The sequence below is a fragment of the Castor canadensis genome, chromosome 4 (assembly GCF_047511655.1).
Source record: "Castor canadensis chromosome 4, mCasCan1.hap1v2, whole genome shotgun sequence".
Taxonomy (NCBI): Eukaryota; Metazoa; Chordata; class Mammalia; order Rodentia; family Castoridae; genus Castor; species Castor canadensis.
Window position 1 is genome coordinate 162407530 of NC_133389.1, and position 22310 is coordinate 162429839.

General features: G+C 35.2%; 1 protein-coding gene across 1 annotated transcript in view; it reads left to right on the forward strand.

Moving 5' to 3' along the window:
- Spag16 (sperm associated antigen 16) overlaps positions 1 to 22310 on the forward strand; it is a 985522-nt gene that overhangs the window by 486056 nt on the left and 477156 nt on the right. The window contains exon 11 of the mRNA XM_074071657.1: positions 19306 to 19449. Coding sequence (XP_073927758.1) covers positions 19306 to 19449 — 144 coding nt within the window. The remainder of the gene's footprint in view (positions 1 to 19305; positions 19450 to 22310) is intronic.

Sequence of the window (22310 nt, forward strand, 5' to 3'; positions counted from 1 at the left end):
TTAGAATAGCCATCATCCAAAGCAGATTCTTAAAATTTAATGTTTCATATTGTTTAAAAAATTGTTTCATGAACCGTATCACGGAGAACCCATAAATGTGGCTACTCAACCATGCACTTGGCCCCCATTACCCAAAACTATCTCTAAGTCTATAAAGGCAGCAGCAAACCCCAAAGCACATGGCATACTAGGAACTACTCAAAAATACCAAGATCAAATCTTCTAGCACACCGAAGATTATGAAAACCTTATGATTTCTGTCTTTCAAAATCCAATGCTTATCTTTTTCTCAAGATTTAAAATTCAGAGAGCCAATAAACTCTCCTTCATCCAGTCAATATCTCCTTGAGAGCTGTTATAATTATAATAATTATCATATATGAAAATCATAAAAATTTTAATTATTTGGCCACTTGATAATGCTGTCAATTGTTTATATCAGACTGGCTGCTTTGAGTAGCAATAATATCAGGAATAAAAAAGCTAAATCTTAAAGGTCAGGGAGCTAGTTGCCTTCTATTAACTGTCCTCATATCTTCAGACTGTTAGAGAACAGAGGGTTCGAATTGGAGACACTCATTTTGCATAAAGGTTTTATATTTCTCTTGACATTTCCAACAACTCAGTAGCATGGCCAAATGAAACCTGAATTAATAGATGGGAAAATAAGTTAGGAGGAGTACCTGACACAAGAGTTCTATCTCAGCCTAATTAACATTCAAAGATCAGATGGGAAAGATTAAGTCAAGAAGAAAGAAAAAAATTAAAGAGAAATTATGGTACTTGATAAAGATGGACTATAATTGATAGAAAGAAATAAAAACAGTGAGTTTAGTCATCTCTGATTTCTAGCAAGACTAAAAGGACTTCCAGCAAAATGCTTTAGGAAAATTAATGCATATGAAATTTGAAACACATAGCATTCATGTAATATTCACAGCATTCACCAGTTTTGAGAATGCAAAATTACATACTTCAATTAGAAATCCAATGACACAGAAAAAAAAAACACTGGAATTCTCTTGTTTTGTTGATTTGTGAAATCCTACATGCATAGTAAATTGTGACTATATGCTAGTGATTATGGATAAGATTTATGCTCTAAAAATCATAGCTTATTTTAAAATTAGTTTTAAATATGCAAAGATATGACTAAGCTTTTACTAGGAGATGGAAGCTATGTCAAAAATAGTAATTTTAAAAATATTTTTAGTTACTCACCTATTTTTTTTTTGAAATTGATTTGCCTTCCAAATTAAAAGTTGTTATGATAAATTTTCATATATAATAATACAGATAAACTGAAAACAGAAGATGAGAGTCAAACTTTTACTAAGTAGCAGTAGAGCAAGCCTAGAATTCAATGTTTATCCAAGTACGTACTTAACACAGAACATAACTGCATTCATATCCATTCCTAGCTACAATGTCAAATGACTGTGGTTCTAAAAATGAAATTAAGTGGAAACGTTTTTAAATTGTTAATATTTTATTTTAACATCTAATTAAATTCTTAAACTTGATGAACATAAAATGTGTTAGTAAATTCAAAGTAAATACATGCACAAGGAACTTTACTGTAACAGCAATAAGTGGATAAAATATGAAAAGAACAATTTCCCTGGCCACGTGTGATTCCTGCAATTGCAGCACTATGGAATCAGAGGCAGGAGGATCATCAGTTCCGAGGCCAGTCTGAGGTACAGAATGAGTCCCAAACAACAAAATAATGATTTTCATAAAATAATATTTTATGTGACACTAAGTATTATAAAATAATGTACCTGTATTAGTAAACTTTTGTCACCTTAATTTTGTGTTAAAAACAACAGCAAGAAAAATGCCATAAAACCTCATACACAGAGGTATTTAGTGCTCAGGCACCTGGGGTAGTCAGTTAGGCAGTTCTGTTTGTAGTTGGGTACAGCTACCTGTGTATAGCTAGCTGGTACCTGTCCTTGACAGAACTCACTCAGGTATGGGGGGTAGCTGATCTAGTTGGAAGTAAAAGTCAGCCCTCTTTAGATCTTTTGTATGTCTCTCATCCTCCATCAGGCTAGGGCAGATAGGTGCTTCTTACAACCTCAGAAGGCAAAAGAGAGGGCAACCCTGAGCGTCTAAACACCGCTCAAACACCTTGAGGGTGCAAATTTACTTGCATCTCCCTGGCTAGCACCAGTCACATGGTCAGACCCGTATTAGAGTTAGGGAGATACTGCAAAGTTACATTGCATGAGGTTCAATACAGGAATGGATGGTAGAGAAGCAGCAATGACCTTAAGAGCTGATGTATATCTATTATATAAAATAAAACATACCTCAGAAGAAAAATGCAAATTTTAACTAAAACTATTACTGTAGGGTTGCAACTATAATGCTTAAAAAGGTGAAATAATATATTTTTAATAATTTTGCCTAGTTATTTATATTTCGTTAGAGATATGTACTTTGATCATAATGAATAATCAAAGGTTATTTGAAGAAAAAAGCTACACGTGGCAAAACAGTAAATGACACAATTTAATGAGGTAAATTTATGTGCCTCAATTACTTTTCATAAATTAAGACATATCAACTCATTAATTTTTTAAAAAACTGCTATAGATCTTAGAAAGTTTGAGATTTGCTGTCTTGAAAATTACCTTTGCATCTATCTTGTAGGAAAATAGAGCGTAACACCAACAAAAATACAATAAAATCAGTTGAAGGTGTTCAAAAAGAAAATTTGGAATATAAATGATATATACATAATATACTATAGTATATTATGAAATATGTTGTAATAGTATGTTATATGGTATATATGCATATATAAGTATATATCTATTCTGGAATTAATTGAAGAAACTCTTGGAAAAAAGATGAGAGGGAAGATAAATTAGCATATTCTGAGTACTTTTCTTTGACTTCGATTTTTCTGACTAAATTACAATGTTTCTCAGTGGTTCAAAACTGATAATATTCTTAAGAAAACTAGTCCATATCATAATATTTTATTCTCTGCAGGTTTAGTTTGACACTAAAGAGTGTAATTATAAATGAAATAATAATGGATTTGTTTTTACTGGAAGCAAATCTAATATGGTGAGACCTATTTATACTAGATTTGAAATGTTAGAATATATTATTTTATATTCCATGAAATAAAACTATTTTATTTTAAGTTAAATTTAATTTCTCTTGTTACTCAGTGTAAGACTATTTTTTATTGCTGTTATAAGAAATTGTCATGTATTCAGACTTACCTCATATGTCAGAATTCTGAGCAGGCTCATCTGGACCCTCTGCTGAGGCATAATCTGGAGGCTTTCTGAGAGTGTGCTTCTAGCTCATTCAAAGTGTTGAAGAATTTAGTTCCAGAAGGCTGTAGGACTGAGGTCCCTATTTCCTTTCTGAGAAATGGGCAGGATAGTTCTTAGCTTCCGGAGGTCATCCCTGATACCTTTCCTCCATTTTCAAAGAAAGCAAGGTGAATCAAGTTCCTTGTTGCCTTGAATCTTTCTGTCCCACTTCTCCTGCTTTTGACTGTACTTGTGATTTGATTAGACCCATATTTCAGGATAATTTCTCATTTTTAGGCATACTCACAGGTTCTAGGATTTGGGCTTGGATGGACATCTTTGGGAAACAATTCTGCATATCTTACAAAACTAAGGCTTCTTTTCTAAGTGCCAAGTCTAGAGTACATGTCTTAGTCTGTTTGTGTTGCTACAACTGAATATCTAAGGCAGAGTAATTTATAAAGAAAATAATTTTATGTCTCATAGTTCCAGAGCTGGGATGTCCAAGATAAGGGGCTACATCTGGTGAGGACCTTGCTTTTGCCTCGTAACATAGTGGAAGGCATCACATTGTGAGAGAACAGGAGCTTCAAGCGCCATCATTCTTCCCTTTATCTTAAATACATTAATGCCATCATGGGGGGTGCCCATCATGATGACTTCATCTAATCTTAATTACTCCCAGTTTGGAGATTTTATTTCCAAATACCATGAACATATGAATTTGAAAATTACCTATCCAACACATGAACTTTTGGGAGACACATTCAAGCCATAGTAGACACAAACCACACAACATTTAGGTAACCATTTTTGCTTAGACTATTACTGTGATTGTTTTAGCCAAAAACATGTTTTATCATAACATCTGAAATATTTTCTATTTCTTTCAAACTAATATTCTATGTTATAATAAAATAATTTCCTTTTGTCAAAAATGTACTGGAATAAGAATGACTTTTATTAATACATTTACAACTTTGTGCTCAGAATTGTCAGTTGCTAGTTTACCCATATGTACTTAAATGTTTCCCATTACTTCTGCCCCAAGAATTCTCTTTTTCACCCTCTCAGTTTGAACACTGCTTTAATAAATGCAATCATAAGTGAGCAATATTGATTAAAGTATGGGGTGGGGTAGCCGCTCATGTATTGAATAAAAGGCTCAAAAGATACCACATTGAGTTAAAATAAGTGAAGTTATTAAATTAGAGAATTTTTATACTTTATGGAAACATTACACTGAGAAAAGAAAAATACAGAATGACCTAGCACCAGAAGCAGAGACTTGTACTTTCTTCTACCTCCATGAATTCTATAAGAGAGGACAACAGAACATAAGAAAGCAGGGCTAATGGGTTGTGAAACACTGCAGCAAGCACAGGAAGACCTCTCCTCCTGCCTTTTGTAGTGAGAGTTCCTTTCCTTGTGAAGAACAAGAAAATGTTAAAACATATAGAAACTACACCCACTCACACACATGCACAGACATATAGGCAGAAAATAACTGTAAGGTAATGCCATATGTTGCAGAAAGGGATTTGGGTAATTTTGAGAAGGATCTTTGCTTTAGACGTTGAATACTGCAATGAAGAAAGTGGATTTCTAAAACTAGTATTGATTAAGTGTATACTTTTGGGAATAGTAGCTACCTTTTGTTGTCTCTGAATTTAATAGAACTTAGTATAGAAAATAAATCAGGTAATTGACTGTGGAGTCTCTCCTGGTCTAACCGTAAAAACAGAAGCTCAAAGGTTTACCTGGGATTGTAGAAGGTTACTGCATGCATGCTCTTCCTGTCCCTTTTCTTACTGAAAGTAGGTAGATGGGAAGAAAACAAAGTGGCAATAGACCCCTCGTCATGTTTGCTTCATTCGTATGAGGCGTAAAAGGAGCGATGTCAACAGCATTTACAATTCAGCTAAATTCAAGGGGTGGAAGACAGAGTAGCATCCTACCGCATGGCAGAGTGTCGGGCCCCTTTCATGTCTGTCCTGTATTTTGTTAATTTATCGTTATTTAAAGACATTTCTGGATACCTAGCTCCCATTTTTAGATCTAGGTCGCACAGTCTTATGCATTCATTGGTTCTCTCCTTGGCCCAATTAAACACCTAATTCTGCCCCTCTCAAACTTGTACTTCCCATCATATTCATCAATTCCTGCTGTATTTACTGAATTCAACTTACTTGTGCTTGCAGGGGTTTTTATAAAACAGGGTCTCACTCTATAGTCCAGGTTAGCCTCAAACTCACATTCTTCCTGCCTCAGACTCCCAAGTGATGGGATTACACGTGTCCACCAACACACCTAGATATGTGTGGCTTTTTTTTATAACTTTATTGAGCTGTTTTTACAATCTTAGTTCTTATTCTTATTCTCTGTTTTTCACCCCCATTTCCTCTCTTGTCCCCTGGAACCGATGCTCAGCCACTGCTAACTTAAATTATATACAGTGAGGGTCATGCTCAGGAATTAGGTCCCCACCTTTTGTCCCCTCCAGTCCTTGTAGATGGTCTTAGTCCCAAATGTGGTATGAAAGTTATTCACAGTCTTAGAATATTTTTCTTTTAGGGTAGAAATTGAGACTCAGATTGATATATAAAACCTTAATTTCAATAAATCTCTCAAATTCCAAAAAAAATTATAAAAAAGTGCTGAATAATTGCACTAACTATATTTCAATAAAAACAAATACATGTGATTAATTTTTGCTTTTTAATTTACTTATCAAGTAAATACCAAAACTTTTCCACATTTAATTGTCATTATAGTTATCATATTGGCTTGGTAATATCTAATAAATTGGGACAATGTTCAGGCCAGAATGCTGTACAACTGCATGAAATAAACCTAAACTCCAATTCTTATATTGTAATTCCTTCAATTCTACTTAGATTATATGTAGTTTGTATTCCTAAATATCCTCCTAGAAAAAGATTTGTCATGATAAAGCTCCTACCTTGAGAAAATTTGACTTTACTTAAAAAAAATCAATTCTGTGGCACTAATATACTAAAGGTGATGTGAAATGGATATTTTTATATTCATAGCAATGCAGAATTCTTGTAAATTGCTGAAACATGAAATAACCAAATAAACTTTATTTGAAATGGATTTCTTAAGAACATAAATGTGTGTGTAATGTAACTTCTCAAACTTGTTAAACCATAAAGAACTACAGCAATTTCATAACATGAAGCACGATGTGTACAGAACTATGTAACATAAAATGTTCAGCTGCTAAGGTAGCAGGAAGGTTCCCAGAGATATTTTCATAAATCTGTTTCCTTGATCTTCTCATTCCACTTTCTAAAATTGTGGTGCCTGACTTCCTTTCTCTTTGAAGCTTATAGATTTCCTTTAGTTGACTGCATGCATTTTAAAATAGTTTTTCTTTTACATATTAGAAGAGTCAACAACTTATGGAGAAGATGGATGTAATATTGTATAGATTTAAGAAGTGGAAAGGTATGGTATCTTATTTCATCCATTTTACAAGTTATAGCCAATACTCATAACAAAAGACAGATTAACAAGAGAAAAGCATAACACATGTATACAATCAGGGCTTTACATGGCATGGGAGCCTTCAGGAATGAAACCCAGAGATCCAAGGAAATCTGTCTTTTTTGTTGTTGTTGTTAGGTCTTGCTATGTAGCCTAGGCTGACCTGGAACTCATGATCCTCCTGCCTCAGCTTCCCTAGTGCTTGGATTATAATTTACTGGTATATGCCTTCATGCCCAGCCCAAACCTTTTGCTTTTCATGCTTAGATATCATGAAAAATTCACAACCATCTTTGTAGAAATGTAATTGGATAGAAAGATGCGATAGAATGGTAAAACACTGAGTGGGGAACCAAGCCTTTTACATTCTTCTGGACTTCTGTGTTTACACTCTTCTTGGCCTCACTGTGAATGCAGGCCTTCAAGAGAGAAGGGCAAGGGGGGTGTTTGCTTTGGGGGAGAGGGTTCTAGTGTCTATGACCTGCCTTGGAAAAGAACTCTCATTTCTGTGACATCTTTGAGGAGAAAGATATGGGGAGAAAGGAAAAGAGAAAGTTAAAAAGACCTTGCTTCTAAGGCTTTTCCAATCTCTTTACTGTCATGTATTCAGCATGCCAGGTGCCATATTTTGAGGTATTATGCTTGCTTAAGGCCCACAGGATAAAAACGCTTCCACTGTTACAAGAAGGAAATGAAGGAGACATGATAAATGATATCACATTTTAACTTTTTATTTACTTATTTTTGTTTGTTTTGGTGGTGTTGGAGTTTGAACTCAGGGCTTCCTGTTTGCTAAGCAGATGTTCTACCTCTTGAGTCATAGCTCCAATCACATATCACATTTTTATTTATTTATTTATTTATTTTTCATTTTTCTTTTATTATTCATATGTGCATACAAGGCTTGGTTCATTTCTCTCCCTTACCACCCACTCCCCCCCCTCAATACCCAGCAGAAACTATTTTGCCCTTATTTCTAATTTTGTTGTAGAGAGAGTATAAGCAATAATAGGAAGGAACAAGGGGTTTTGCTGGTTGAGACAAGGATAGCTATACAGGGCATTGACTCACATTGATTTCCTGTGTGTGGGTGTTACCTTCTAGGTTAATTCTTTTTAATCTAACCTTTTCTCTAGTTCCTGGTCCCCTTTTCCTATTGGCCTCAGTTGCTTTAAGGTATCTGCTTTAGTTTCTCTGCATTGAGGGCAACAAATGCTAGCTAATTTTTTAGGTGTCTTACCTATCCTCACCCCTTCCTTGTGTGCTCTCGCTTTTATCATGTGCTCATCGTCCAATCCCCTTGTTGTGTTTGCCCTTGATCTAATGTCCACATATGAGGGAGAACATACGATTTTTGGTCTTTTGGGCCAGGCTAACCTCACTCAGAATGATGTTCTCCAACTCCATCCATTTACCAGCGAATGATAACATTTTGTTCTTCTTCATGGCTGCATAAAATTCCATTGTGTATAGATACCACATTTTCTTAATCCATTCGTCAATGCTGGGGCATCTTGGCTGTTTCCATAACTTGGCTATTGTGAATAGTGCTGCAATAAACATGGATGTGCAGGTGCCTCTGGAGTAACAGTCTTTTGGGTATATCCCCAAGAGTGGTATTGCTGGATCAAATGGTAGATCGATGTCCAGCTTTTTAAGTAGCCTCCAAATATTTTTCCAGAGTGGTTGTACTAGTCTACATTCCCACCAACAGTGTAAGAGGGTTCCTTTTTCCCCGCATCCTCGCCAACACCTGTTGTTGGTGGTGTTGCTGATGATGGCTATTCTAACAGGGGTGAGGTGGAATCTTAGCGTGGTTTTAATTTGCATTTCCTTTATTGCTAGAGATGGTGAGCATTTTTTCATGTGTTTTCTGGCCATTTGAATTTCTTTTGAGAAAGTTCTGTTTAGTTCACGTGCCCATTTCTTTATTGGTTCATTAGTTTTGGGAGAATTTAGTTTTTTAAGTTCCCTGTATATTCTGGTTATCAGTCCTTTGCCTGATGTATAGTTGGCAAATATTTTCTCCCACTCTGTGGGTGTTCTCTTCAGTTTAGAGACCATTTCTTTTGATGAACAGAAGCTTTTTAGCTTTATGAGGTCCCATTTATCTATGCTATCTCTTAGTTGTTGTACTGCTGGGGTTTCATTGAGAAAGTTCTTACCTATACCTACTAACTCCAGAGTATTTCCTACTCTTTCTTGTATCAACTTAAGAGTTTGGGGTCTGATATTAAGATCCTTGATCCATTTTGAGTTAATCTTGGTGTAGGGTGATATACATGGATCTAGTTTCAGTTTTTTGCAGACTGCTAACCAGTTTTCCCAGCAGTTTTTGTTGAAGAGGCTGCTATTTCTCCATTGTATATTTTTAGCTCCTTTGTCAAAGATAAGTTGCTTATAGTTGTTTGTCTTCATATCTGGGTCCTCTATTCTGTTCCACTGGTCTTCATGTCTGTTTTTGTGCCAATACCATGCTGTTTTTATTGTTATTGCTTTGTAATATAGTTTGAAGTCAGGTATTGTGATACCTCCTGCATTGTTCTTTTGCCTGGGTATTGCCTTGGCTATTCATGGCCTCTTGGATATCACATTTTTAAAATGTGATGAACAGAAACAAAATGTTAAAGTGACTTTTGTTGAAGACCACCAGTCTCTGGTTTTAAGAATTTTTGTTTGGGAAAATATTGGGAAGGGCCTGACTTTTGGATTCACCAAAGTGGAAGCCACCGTAGTCCCAACCCTATGAAGCCAAAAATATCTAACTGTGCAGCAGGGTTGGGGGAGGTTTGATGAAACTTGGGTGTTGAGGCAGTAGGAAAGATTATCAGACTGCACATTTGCACATATGTCAATTTTTCATAAATAACTTCTGAGTTGAGTACTATAAAATGTAATTTTCTACATTTTTATTTGTATTTTTTCATATAAAATACAAGTTGATATACTTCAAATAATCATACATATTAATGTATTGAAATGACAATAATAGTTACTTTTATTAAGTTTAGCTAAACCTCGACTTTACCCAACCTGAAGACTTTTCCTACAGAACTGATTGTATCTAGACTTAAACTAAAGTTTTACTTTACGAGTATAAAATTTTGCCAATTTAAGAATAAAACACAGGTTTTCCAAAAATTGCTTCTTAATATGAGTTGGAAAAGACCAAATATATATATTATGTTGAAAAAGATTAGAGTCTGTTAACTGAAAAGATGGAAGAATTTTGTAATGTTACATAACATGAGTGAATTTTAATCAATCCATCGAGTATCTATTAAGTCATTGCTCAGGTTGAGCCTGACTTCTATCTTGTCAGCATTATGTAGCACACCAGCCAGACAGCAAACGCCTCTCCCTCTCCCTCTCCTCAAATTTATCATACATATAAGGTTAGAAGAATATCAGACAAAAAAGAAAGAAAGAAAAAGGAGACCTTCCTCTTGTGACTACCTTTTAGGGCATTATTAATTAGAGCACAAACTGTAGACGTACTCTATTTAGTAAAAATTAACACACTACATTCTAGTTCCCAACAATATAAAGTTTAGTCTGTTTTGAATAAAGCTTAAAATGTTATAATTTTTAAAACTTAAAATATTAGGAAAGTATGAGGGTTTCGTTTTTTACATTTTCTTAGCTGTCTTCTGAAAATGAATGAGGCTCAGTATTTTATTTTGACAGAGTTCTATTGCCTTGTAAACACATTCATTTTATGACTTTTCTTGCATTTACTTTGGGACTGTAAGTCCACCAGTTATTTAATATTCCTTAATGATGAGGAAACTACAAGATGTTTTTTTCTAAAGATACAGTGAAAATATGAATATGATAAAGTGATTTCTGTCATAATAGCATGGAGCTGTAGATTAAATAGATCTAAAACCACTGTTTTGGCTTGCTACTGTACAAACCTCACGATGCCATCTTCTCTTGCTCCAACTCTTCAGCAGCTAAAGAGTTCATTAAAAAAATATCAGTCATACCCCATTCACACTTAAGTCCATTTTCCATTATTATAAAAAAATATCTGAGGCTGGATAGTATGTAAATAAATGTAGTTTATTACTTTAGGATAAGGTAATACAGAGCATAGTAGATCAAGAGCATGGTGCTGGCTTCTGCTCAGTGCTGGTTAGGATCTCATGGCAGGTGGTATCATAGCGGTGGAAGCACAGTAGAAGAAATACATGAAACAGAAAACCAGAAGAATTCAGGAGACAGGTTCACCTTTTTTATTTTTTATTTTTTCGTGGTACTATGGTTTGAAGTCAGAGTCTCATGCTTGCTATGCTGGCACTCTTCCACTTGATCCACTCACCAGCTCTTTTTTGTGTTGGGTATTTTTGAGATAGGGTCTTGTGAACCATTTTTCAAGGCTGGCCTTGAACCGTGATCTTCTTGATTTCTGCCTCCTGAGTAGCTAAGACTACAGGCATAAGCCTCTAGAGCCTGGCAGGCTCACCCTTTTTTGACAACCCACTCTCATGAGAACTAAGTCCCCAAGACCATCATTGATCCCTTCCAAGGACAGCTCCCTCAGTGACCTAAGTGCCTCCTACTAGGCCCCATTTCTTACACATTCCACCACTCTTACATGGTCACACTGTCTTCAAGCCTCCAGCACAAAAATCCTTAGGGACATACTCAAGCAATATCCAAGTCCTAGCACCTACTTAAACCATGAAGTGATCTGAGACCAAATCTCAGGTTTCTTTCCTCAGCCTCCAAGGCCTTATGTGACTTGATACTTTCTTCCTCATCTCTCAGCCATGCTCAACAGAGTCCTTCTTGCTTTCTCTCTTGAGTTACCCCTGTCTTCCTTCTATCTCTTGACTACAGTAACTCCTTTCATCCTTAGCACTTTTGTACTTGCAGTCACCTATGCCTGACACTTCTTTAGGACATACTACAGGTGCTTTTTGCATGTCCTTTTGATCTTACTTAGAATATCCTGTATTTAGTAAGAACTTCCCTGACTATATCATCAAAGAGAACTCTGCCTCTCAAATCAATGTCCTATCATTTGGTTATATTTTCTTTACACCTGAGCTATTTCATTTAGTAATTTTGGGTTTTTTTTCCCCTACTCTTGTGTAAACTCTTGCAGAATGACCCCTGTCATCTTTGCATACTGCACTATAGTCTCTCAATGTATATTTGTTGAAATAATGAAAAAAAAAACATCCTAGAATGCTTTGTAAATCCTGATGCATATCCAAATATTAGCTGAAGAATACTCAGGGGCTCTTTGATATTTGTCTCCTGGCAAGCCAGATAAAAGTATATGTAATATGTGAACGTGCATTGTCCTTAAGGACAAGTAGATGAGTGGCCACCTAATGTTCATGGGGCACACATTTTGATGTTGATTCACTTTCATCTCACGCTGCATCTTCAGTTTTGGCAATAAGGACAGGCTGTGAACTGAAGTGAAGGAAGCATTTACAATGCTGACTAACCTAAAGTGAAGACAAGAGTACCTAATTAGTCTTCCTTGTGACAATCTCTTTTTCGATTAATATTCTTCCTTTTTGAAAAGTCTAACAGTGGTGCTTATGTTATCGACTTTGCTGCTAATTAGTAGTGTTCGCCACACTCCTACACGTATTCTCTCCAAACTCTCCTTGTGTAACACCACCCTTGGAAAGAGCAATTTCAATTAGAGAGCAGGGCTTCTGAAGTGTGTATCACGTGGCCCATTATAAAGAATGTGTCCTATTATACAAGAGAAAAAGTCTCTGCTAGAACACAATATTTTATGTAACATGCCTGGTATATTGTTTAACAAAACATTTTACAGATACTTCATCAGGACACAACTTGATTAAGAAGCAGGATTAGCATTCACCCACATTTTCCTATTTCAAATCTCTAAGATGTTTTCTTGTACTATTTTCACCCTCGTCACAAGCTTATTAACTTAGGAATGAGGTGACAAGGCTTTTGTCTTCATATCTTGTAATTATAATTAATAGTAAGTTAAAGGGAGCAGAAAGCTTATATTCAAAATTTAAAGTAGAATGACTTTGTGGCACTTAGAACAGGTGCCAGGAAGACATTAAGTAGGAGCTTATTATTCTTATTAATTAAAACTTTTGGAAGACATCTTTGAGAGTGAAAGTCATTTTGTGGTTATAAAAGGGACATCTATTTGTAGATGGAGTTTGAGTACAGGATTTGTGCTGTCTTCATTTTGTCATGGCCAAGACCTAGCAGGGGCTATTCCCCATGACCAGGGACTGCTTTGTACCAGTTACACAATGAAAGGAAGAGATAGGGGTGAATGTGTGCATAGCCTTCCCCATATGCCTCAATGCATTCCTGAAAACCTTACTATAGAAGAAACAACCACGAAATGCCCTACTGTTCACTTGTAAAATTATTTACAGTGAATGCATTTTTGTCAGAGAACATAGTGTTGGGGAAGACTGACCATATTCAGATAATTGTTTTAACCACTTTACATATATCAACATACTTGGTTTTTTTTCTTCACAAAAGTCTTGTGAGTCAGTCTTATGTTTACTAACTTTTCATAAATGAGAGAACTGAGTCTGAGAGATAACATAAGTAAAGCTACTACTTTTTCAAATCTTGGTAAGATGAATTTATAGACCCTGTCTATCTACACAGGGATGATGTTCATTGAGTTTTTATTATGTGTTTAGCACTGTTCTAAGTCTTCTACATGTACTAAATTAATTCTCACAAGTCTTATCATATCAATGCTACAGTATTCCCACATTTCAGATGAGAGACTGAGGCAAAAGCTGGCAAAGAAACATATCCAAAGACACATAGCTAGTAAAGACTGAAGTAAGAGTTTAAACTTACATCTTACTCCAGATCCCATGCTCTTTTTGTTTTTTAACATTTGTTCCAGATATGTAGTCCAAGTATTATTAAAGAAAAAATGTTTGAATTTAGGTAACCAGGAATGCAAAATCACCAATCATAAGAAAACAATACACTGCAAGCATAAAACAAGAGAAACAAAAGATAATTGAAACAGCCTTATAATGACTCAATATATTGGAATTATCATTAATTATTATACATACCAAGAAATAATGATGCCAAGTATTTAAAATTTTTTTCCCTTTTTTGTTGTGCTGGGTGGGGGTATATTGTGACATTTACAAAGGTTCTTATAATGTAGCAAATATATCATACTTGAATTCCACTGCTCTCCTTTATCCCCTCGTCTCCCCTTTCCTTTATCACCCCCCCTTTATTCTTGGAATAGTTTCAACAGGTATCATTTTTGTATTTACATACATGTGTACACATTTTTTGCACCATATTCACTCTCCTACCCACTTTCCCCACCTCCTCCCCCTCCCACTAGTACCAAACCCTCCCCTTCCTTCCTGTTCCACCCTCCTGTTCTCATATTTTGAAGAAGAAAAAAGAGAACAGATAAAAAAAGAAAAACATGACATTTTTGCTTTTTTGAGATAAAGGGAGCTGCCTCATGGTATTTCCATGTATATATGTATTATAACACCATTGGTTTATCTCCTCTAATTTTCTTCATTTTACCTTAGTCCCTTTCTTATGGTGGTTTCAGCTGGTTTAAGATTTCTGTATTCATTCTTGTATAGAGAGTGTATCAATCCTATTCAAGTTCTTAGTTTCCTTCTTTTACCCTACCCCTCCTGTATATGACCAACCCTTAGTGTGACCAGTGTAGTGGTGCAATGGTTCAAGCAGTAGAGAGCCTGCCTAGCCCATGCTCTTAATCACTAGTTTAGTCCAGGCGATGCAAATACTTTGGAAACAGAGATATGACAATTATAGCCTGTAGCCAAATCTGGTCTACCCACCTGTTCTTATAACTAAGGTTTTATTGGGACATACCCTTGCTCTTCCCAGTATGTTTTGTCTATGCTACCATGGTAGAGTTGAATAGTTACAACAGAGAGCACAGGACCCATAGACTGAAATATTTCTGATCTGGTCTCTTATAGAAAACAACCTCTGCTTTAGACCATAGATACTTCTTTCTCAATCATTTCTGTTTGATCCATCACTCAAATATTCTAAACACAGCCAGTGCTGTTTCCAGAAAACAAAACCAAAGGCAAGTGAGGTTCTGAGTTACTCTGCTGAGAAGTATGGACTCTGGAGACTGTGCTTGCTCATCTTCACGCATCCTGGCTCTGCAACTTCCTGGTTTTGTGACCTTAAGCAGATTTCCTAACTTCTATGTGCTTCAGTACCTCCATCTGTGAAAATGAGGATAGTAGTAGACTTACCTCATAGGAATATTTTTTTTAGGTGATACTGAGGCTTGAACTTAGGGCCTATACCTTGAGCCACTCTACCAGCCCTTTTGTGATGCTTTCTTTGAGATAGGGTCTCTTGAACTATTTTCCCAGCCTGGCTTCAAACCATGATCTTCCTGATCTCTGCTTCCTGAGTAGCTAGGATTGCAGGCATGAGCCACTTAACTTAGAGTAATATTATAACCAGGAATTGATGCCTATAAAGTGTTAGTTGTCACTCCTATTCTTCAGTTTCTTTACAAGACTGACTCAGAAATAAGCAGGATAGTGAAAGTTGAGGGCTGAGTATACAGGAGATTTTTAAGGATTCTACCACATTTATTCTCTAGAGACTTTTATGGAAAATAGTTGACTAAAATGCAATGTGCTTTTACTACCTCATGTACAATTCAAAGCTCAGAACATTAGAATAAGAAAATGAAGGTCGTAAATGCAACTTGTAGTCCATGTTCCCAGTAGCCTATGTCAATAGATGGTAGGAAGGGTGTTGCTCACTTGGTTTCTCCTACAGCATCAAAGTTTCTTAACTGCAACAAGTAATTCTACTAGGTGTTGTGGTGCCCAGATCTGTTATGCACACTGACAATTTCTTGACACTTTCTTTAACTGCTTTAACAATGACTAAATGACTTATGTGTTTATGATAATTGTTATGTGAAAATGCTACAGTCAGAATTACTGATATTTGTACATATAATTAACAAACTATGAAAGATTCATACTATACTACTAAGTAGTAGTAACTAAAATCATGAGTCTCAAAGCCAGACCTCTCAGTCTCCATTCATTACCAAATGTGAGCTTAAGCAATTTACATAATATCTGGATCCAAGATATTTTATTTAGTCATAAAATAACAATACAATAGTGCTAGTATATCATTCAGTCATATATTTGACAAATGTTTATTGAATAACAACTTATGTGCCAATCACCATTGGGATTGAGCATGCAACAAACAAAGCAAACATAAGTCTCTGCTCTCATGAGCTTTCATTTCATTAATGAGAATTGAGCATTTAGTATAAGGTGTGGAGTGCACTAAGTTTTTAAACAATTTTAGATATCATTAATGGATACTAATGATTACAATAATGATGATGGCTTCAGACATCAGGGTTTCTTTATGGAGTTGGTGATAATGGTGGATTTCTGTAGGTGGGGAAATATTTCTGATCCATGGCTCTTAGCATGTGTTCCTCTTGTTGATCATACCCCACAAGTTATCTGAACTGTGGTCTGCAATTCTTTATGGGGAGTCTTAATAATTATGACTAAAAATTTGCTCATGCATTTATTCGGTGAATAATTCAAAGTAGGTATTCATTGATTATTATAAAAGGAAATAAATTCCCTCTTATGTATGCTGAAAATATTTCTATTTACTTAAATACCATTTCATAGATGAGCTAAAAAATTATTTGAAAAATAAATTATCAGTACCAGAATGAAATATGTGTAGAAATATCAGCAAATCATTTCTAGAGGTGTGTGTGTGTGTGTGTGTCTATAGAGAGTAGATTCTCTTACTCGTGTTTTCCTTTCCATAATAGTTTTAGTTATCCATGGTCAACTATGGTTCATTGAAAAATTCCAGAAATAATTCATAACTTTTAAATTGCCTGCCATTCTGAGTAGTGTAATGCAATCTCTTGCTGTTCTGTTTCCTTTTACCTGGGATGTGAATAAATCCTTTGTCTAGCATATCCACTCTGTATATACTACCTGTTGAATCACTTAGTAGTTGCTTTGGTGACTAGATCAACTGTCACACCATCACAGTGCTTATGCTCAAGAAACCTTTATTTTACTTAATAATGTCCTTGAAGTGCAAGAGCAGTGATGCTGGCAAGTCAGTCAGGCCATAGACAAGCCATTAAATGCTTCCTTTGACTGGAAAGGTGAAAGTTCTTCACTTAACAAGGAAAGAAAAAAATGCTAAAAACTTGCTAAAATCTAGGGTAAGAACAAATCTTCTATCCAGGAAATTGTGAAGAAGGAAAAAGAAATTTTTGCCAGTTTTGTTATCATACCTCAAGATTCAAAACTTATGGCCAAAGTACATGGTAAGTGTTTGATTAAGACAGAAAAGGCAGTAAACATGAAGCAAAACTGTGCTATAATTATTCTATTTTATCATTGGCTATTTCTGTTAATATCTTACTATGCATAATTTCTGAATTTAACTTGATCATAGGTAAGTATGTATAAGAAAAAATGTGTATATAGAGTTTGGTACTATCGTGGTTTTATGTATCCTTCTGGAGTTTTGTAATGCATCCATTGCAGAGAAAAGGGGACTGCTATGTGTATATAAACACATACACACACACACACACACACACACAAGTGCAATTTATATATGTAAATACACATACGTGGAATAGAAGAAGTTGTCATGGTACACAGGAACTCTCAAAGTGGAAGGCATAATGAAAGAGAAAAACACTTCCCAAACTGGCCACAATGAATTTGTTTATATCTTTTTTCATACTTTCTACGAATAGCATCCCTTATAGAAGTCATTTTGGAAACTTATCTTTCAAAGTTCGTAAAGACATCAATGATTTTAGCTATCTTCACTTAAAGAGGGTAATTTATCATCTAGTCAAGTGTGCATGTGTCTGCCAGGAAAGCTGTGAGCCAACATACATCAGTCTTAGTAGCTTTAAAGATTTGGTTTGCTGTCTTGTGTGTATTTGAATATAGAATTGATTTCAATATGACATTTTTACCTCTCATGATTTTTTTCTTCTAATTAAGCTCCATGAATGTATCCTCTACCCAGTTTGGGCTATCATCAATTTTTTTCTTGAATTGGCCTTCTGAAAGTCACAGACCAACATTATGATGAATCGCAAAATGAATAATTTTCCTTTCACTATATTTAGTTTGAGCAGTAAAATACTGTAAAAAATGAAACAATGTTTTGCAAAGGGTCTTGCATTTGGTGGCTAAGGACTGTTAACTGAACTCTGACACCACCCGATTTCCAAAGCTTATTAAACAGTCCAAAGAAATGAAGCTTCACCTCATAATTTGGGGACCTAATGGTATTGGTGGGATAGATTCAAAAAAATTTCTCTCATGTAAGCTGTGAAATTATAGAGGTATGAACCAGAGCCATGATTTCTTTGGGAAACTGATTTCTTAAATTCCATATTGAGAAAATAACAAGATCAGTCATAGAATGGATTATGGGAGGAAAGGGTGTGTGATTACTGTTTTTAAAGTCATTGTTTCATTGTACTATCCAGGCAATCAAATAAATTATATGTTTGAGATAAGATGACCAAGCTGAAACTGAACAATTGTTGTTAATATTTATGCTGATATTTTGATAAATGTTTAACATTGGACTGGTTTGTTCCCATTACATTGTAAGACATAGATGAGTCTCTATATAAATAAGATTAAAGTATTGTCAAAGATAAAAATCTCAGGCATTAACCTTGTAGGATCTTGATTTTTAGAATAGTTTAGTTTCAATATTTAAATAGCTGCAATAATCGGAGCCTGGTTCAAATAATAGTGCTTAATATATTAACCATTAATTTTAAATACTTCTCATTTTCCTCTATGACTTTCTAGAGTGGGAATTGCCTTTTGCATCTTGAATTCATTACTGTAATTTGTGTACTGTTCATTGACTGAAGCCACTTTAACTAGAATGTTCACAGAATTTGAGCTCCATCAGTTCGTGTAGTGGGGCATGGAGTTAATGTTTCATTTATAGTGTTTATTATAGAACTATGATAATGTGGTGATGATTCACAATCTTTTCCTGGATAATGCCTGATTTAAGACAGACTGTAATCTGAAAAGAATTTTGATTTTCTGAAGTAAGCATGACCACTGGTCCAAATATCATAACACAAAAATATCATTGGCATAACTTTTCTTCCCTAAAAAGAAAAAAAACAGAATTGTTGTTTTAAAGCCAATATTAGACATGCACAACCCTGTTATACCTACTAGTTCTTTTCTTCAGTTGAGGAATCTGAGATCTAATGAAGTTGAGTAGATTGATGGAGATCAAGAAGCTATTACTCTTAGAGCTACAGCTAGGCGGTAGAGCCTGCTGTTCTGACTTCTGGGCCAGAATGGGATAAACCATCATGCCTTGCTGACATGGGATATTCACTGCCATTCCATCTATTCATGTTCTGAAGCCATTTGTTCTTGTCCCCCTGTAACACTCCTTCTCTCTCCCTGTTCAGTGTTGTCACGCACCCCTACAAAGACATCCTAGTCTCCTGCAGTGAGGATCGCCTCTGGAAGGTGGTGGGCCTCCCAAAAGGCAACATGCTTCTCACAGGATCTGGTCACACTGACTGGCTTTCAGACTGCTGCTTTGATCCCAGGTCAGTTGTCTGTCCACCCAACCCCCACCACTCCCCTTTTTAGGGAGTGTGCTTATGTACGCTGTTTATTCGCTCAGCTAACTTTGAGGATGCTGTTTTTTCTCTGCAACTGCACACACTCTACAGAATTTAGAATTCTGTAGATAAATGTGCCTTTGACTTTCATTTTATTGACTTTAGATTGATTGCTGTTGATATTTAGTACATGTAAAACTTAGTTCACATGCTGATACATTTGACAAGAGTAATAAGCTTCTCAAAACAAGCATTATTAATACTCCTTATGCTTACAAACTCTGGGAAGGCACATAGATTTCTAGTCAATAATGCATGCCGGTGTTTACTTTGTCTCTCTTAATCTTGCAGGTTTTCCTTTTAGAATTAAGTTATCTACTAAAAAGGATCAGAAGGCAGGGATCAATTTCTTTAAAAATTCAATGACACTCAAGATATTAAAGAGAACAAAGTTCTGAATACACTGAACTCTGTAACTTTCAGAATTCACTGAATTTTTTGTATCAAAAAGACTGAGGGCTCATAAGGAATGGCGTTGTTAAACACACAGATACCCTGCTGCTGGTGGAGGGGAAGCTCCACCCAGATGGTCGTGGTCAGCTGCTACCACTGATCCTGATTGGTTTCTGTTGCTCATTGTTACTCATCACATTTTTCAATACTCTGGGATCTCTCTGGCTTAATCACTTTTGGGACCTGTCAATCTTGGTATGGCTTCTAAACGATTCCATTTGGAAGTTTTGTTCTTAGGAGGCTTCATTTTCATGTTTTTACTAAATTCCTTTTTCTTGAGCCATTGTTGTTTTATCTTTGGTGTGAATGTCAATAAAATTAAAGTGAAAGAAATAACCTTATTTAGAAATTTGTAAGTTAGTGTCAAGACTGAACTAGGTCTGTTTTAATTTTATTTTTTGAAAACCTTCTCAAAGTTTAATTTTTCCTTACTACTATATGTTTGAACTTAATTTATGAACATGTAGTATATTACGTATCCGATAAACAGAGCTGTGCCATTCTCTTATCTCTTAGAAACATAAAGCCCATCTTCTAAGCACCGCCAACACAATTAGAAGTGTAGCCTATCATTTCTGTAGCTACTGGGCATACTAATCAGATTTTGATAAAGCCCCATTACCATGACAACCAGTGACTCAGAGATTTTTCTCATTAGTACTTGACCAGCAATGGTCCTTTTAATAGATCTTCTTGTTTCCCTACTCAATTACTGAATTAAAATGAGGTGAGATACATCATTATTCACTCATAATATGAATTTTCATTCAGTGCTTTGTAATGGCAGAGTTGTAAAATGTTACACTATTTTTTTTGCAATACAAAAAATATAAAAGTAATGGGAAAAAATACACTTAACTATAACCATTTTAAGAGAGAGATTGAACAACAAATGTTTTATTTGTAGAACTAATGAAGAAGAAGAAATGACAACTAGAAGTAACAAAAAGCTCTCTTTGATTTATTTGAGCTGGAGATAAATTCTGAGAGTTTATATTTCAGACCTCAAACAATTTATAATGCTTGATGTATGCAAATCAGCACTGATGGCTATGTACATATAAGATGTATGTAAATAATGTTGATGTTTTATAAGTTGTTGAAATTTGTGCTTTCTGAAATTTTAATTTGTGACATTTGATTTTCACTTTGTATATGTAATTTAGTCCATTAAAAATAGTCCATTGTCGATGATAATATTTCCAACTTCATCTATTATTTAAAATCATACATTAAATACATTGTATTTATATATGTTTATTTAATCTGAATTGAGGCTTTAGTTAATGAATACAAAGATAGTCATCTTCAGAGCTCAATTATGGGATCAGGGACATTTTTCACCCTTAGAAAAGGGTCAGGATGGAGATTGTATATAATAACATTTGCTTACCTCCTTTGCTCTTCCCATAAGAAAAATAAATTCATATATTTTCTTTATCTTTAATTTGTATTGCTGCTTTTTGAGTGATCTCTGTAACTGATAGCTGGATACATTCCAGTACATTTGAGGCAATGTTTCTTCTGCCAAAGTGGTATAAGTCAAATTTTATTTGGGGTCAATCCTATTTGATATTACTTGATATGACTGTAGTACACCTTAACTGGCCAAATCAGTCTTCTTTTTTGTTCAAATCAATCTTTACTGTCCTGCTTCCCTGTGATAGCAGACGTCTCAAATGCATAGACAACAAATACAGCAGGCGTAGCAATGTTAATGTCAGGCAAACGAGGGCTAACAGGTAAAAAATAAATCAAGAGTGTAACTGTCACTAGAAGACTCAGATAACATGGCTTGAAATATATAAAAGGAAGGATCTTATCAAAGCAGGACAATGAGGACAAACATAATAATCATCAGAGTCAAAGATGCGAGAGTATCTTGGAAGGGATTTTCTGTGAAGCAAAATTACTCGGGAATTAGAGGAATCAAAACAGTAAATATACTTCGTAATATAGTAGATTGAGCTCTATACATCATAACAAATACCTTGAGATCACTTATGGCTTGAGTTTTGAAAAGGCATCTATCCTGTATCCAAAATATGGCATATAGAGATAAGGGCAAAATAGTTTCTGCTGGGTATTGAGGGGGGGAGCGGGAGGGGGCGGAGTGGGTGGTAAGGGAGGGGGTGGGGGCAGGGGGGAGAAATGAACCAAGCCTTGTATGCACATATGAATAATAAAAGAAAAATGAAAAAAAAAATATGGCATAAATGATTTTTTCAGAGTAGAAGTTAATTAAGTCAAATTTTTAATCCAAATTCAATAAAAAGCAAAGTAATAAGAAATGAGTAACTAAAATACAGTATAGTATAGTTTGAGTGGTTAAA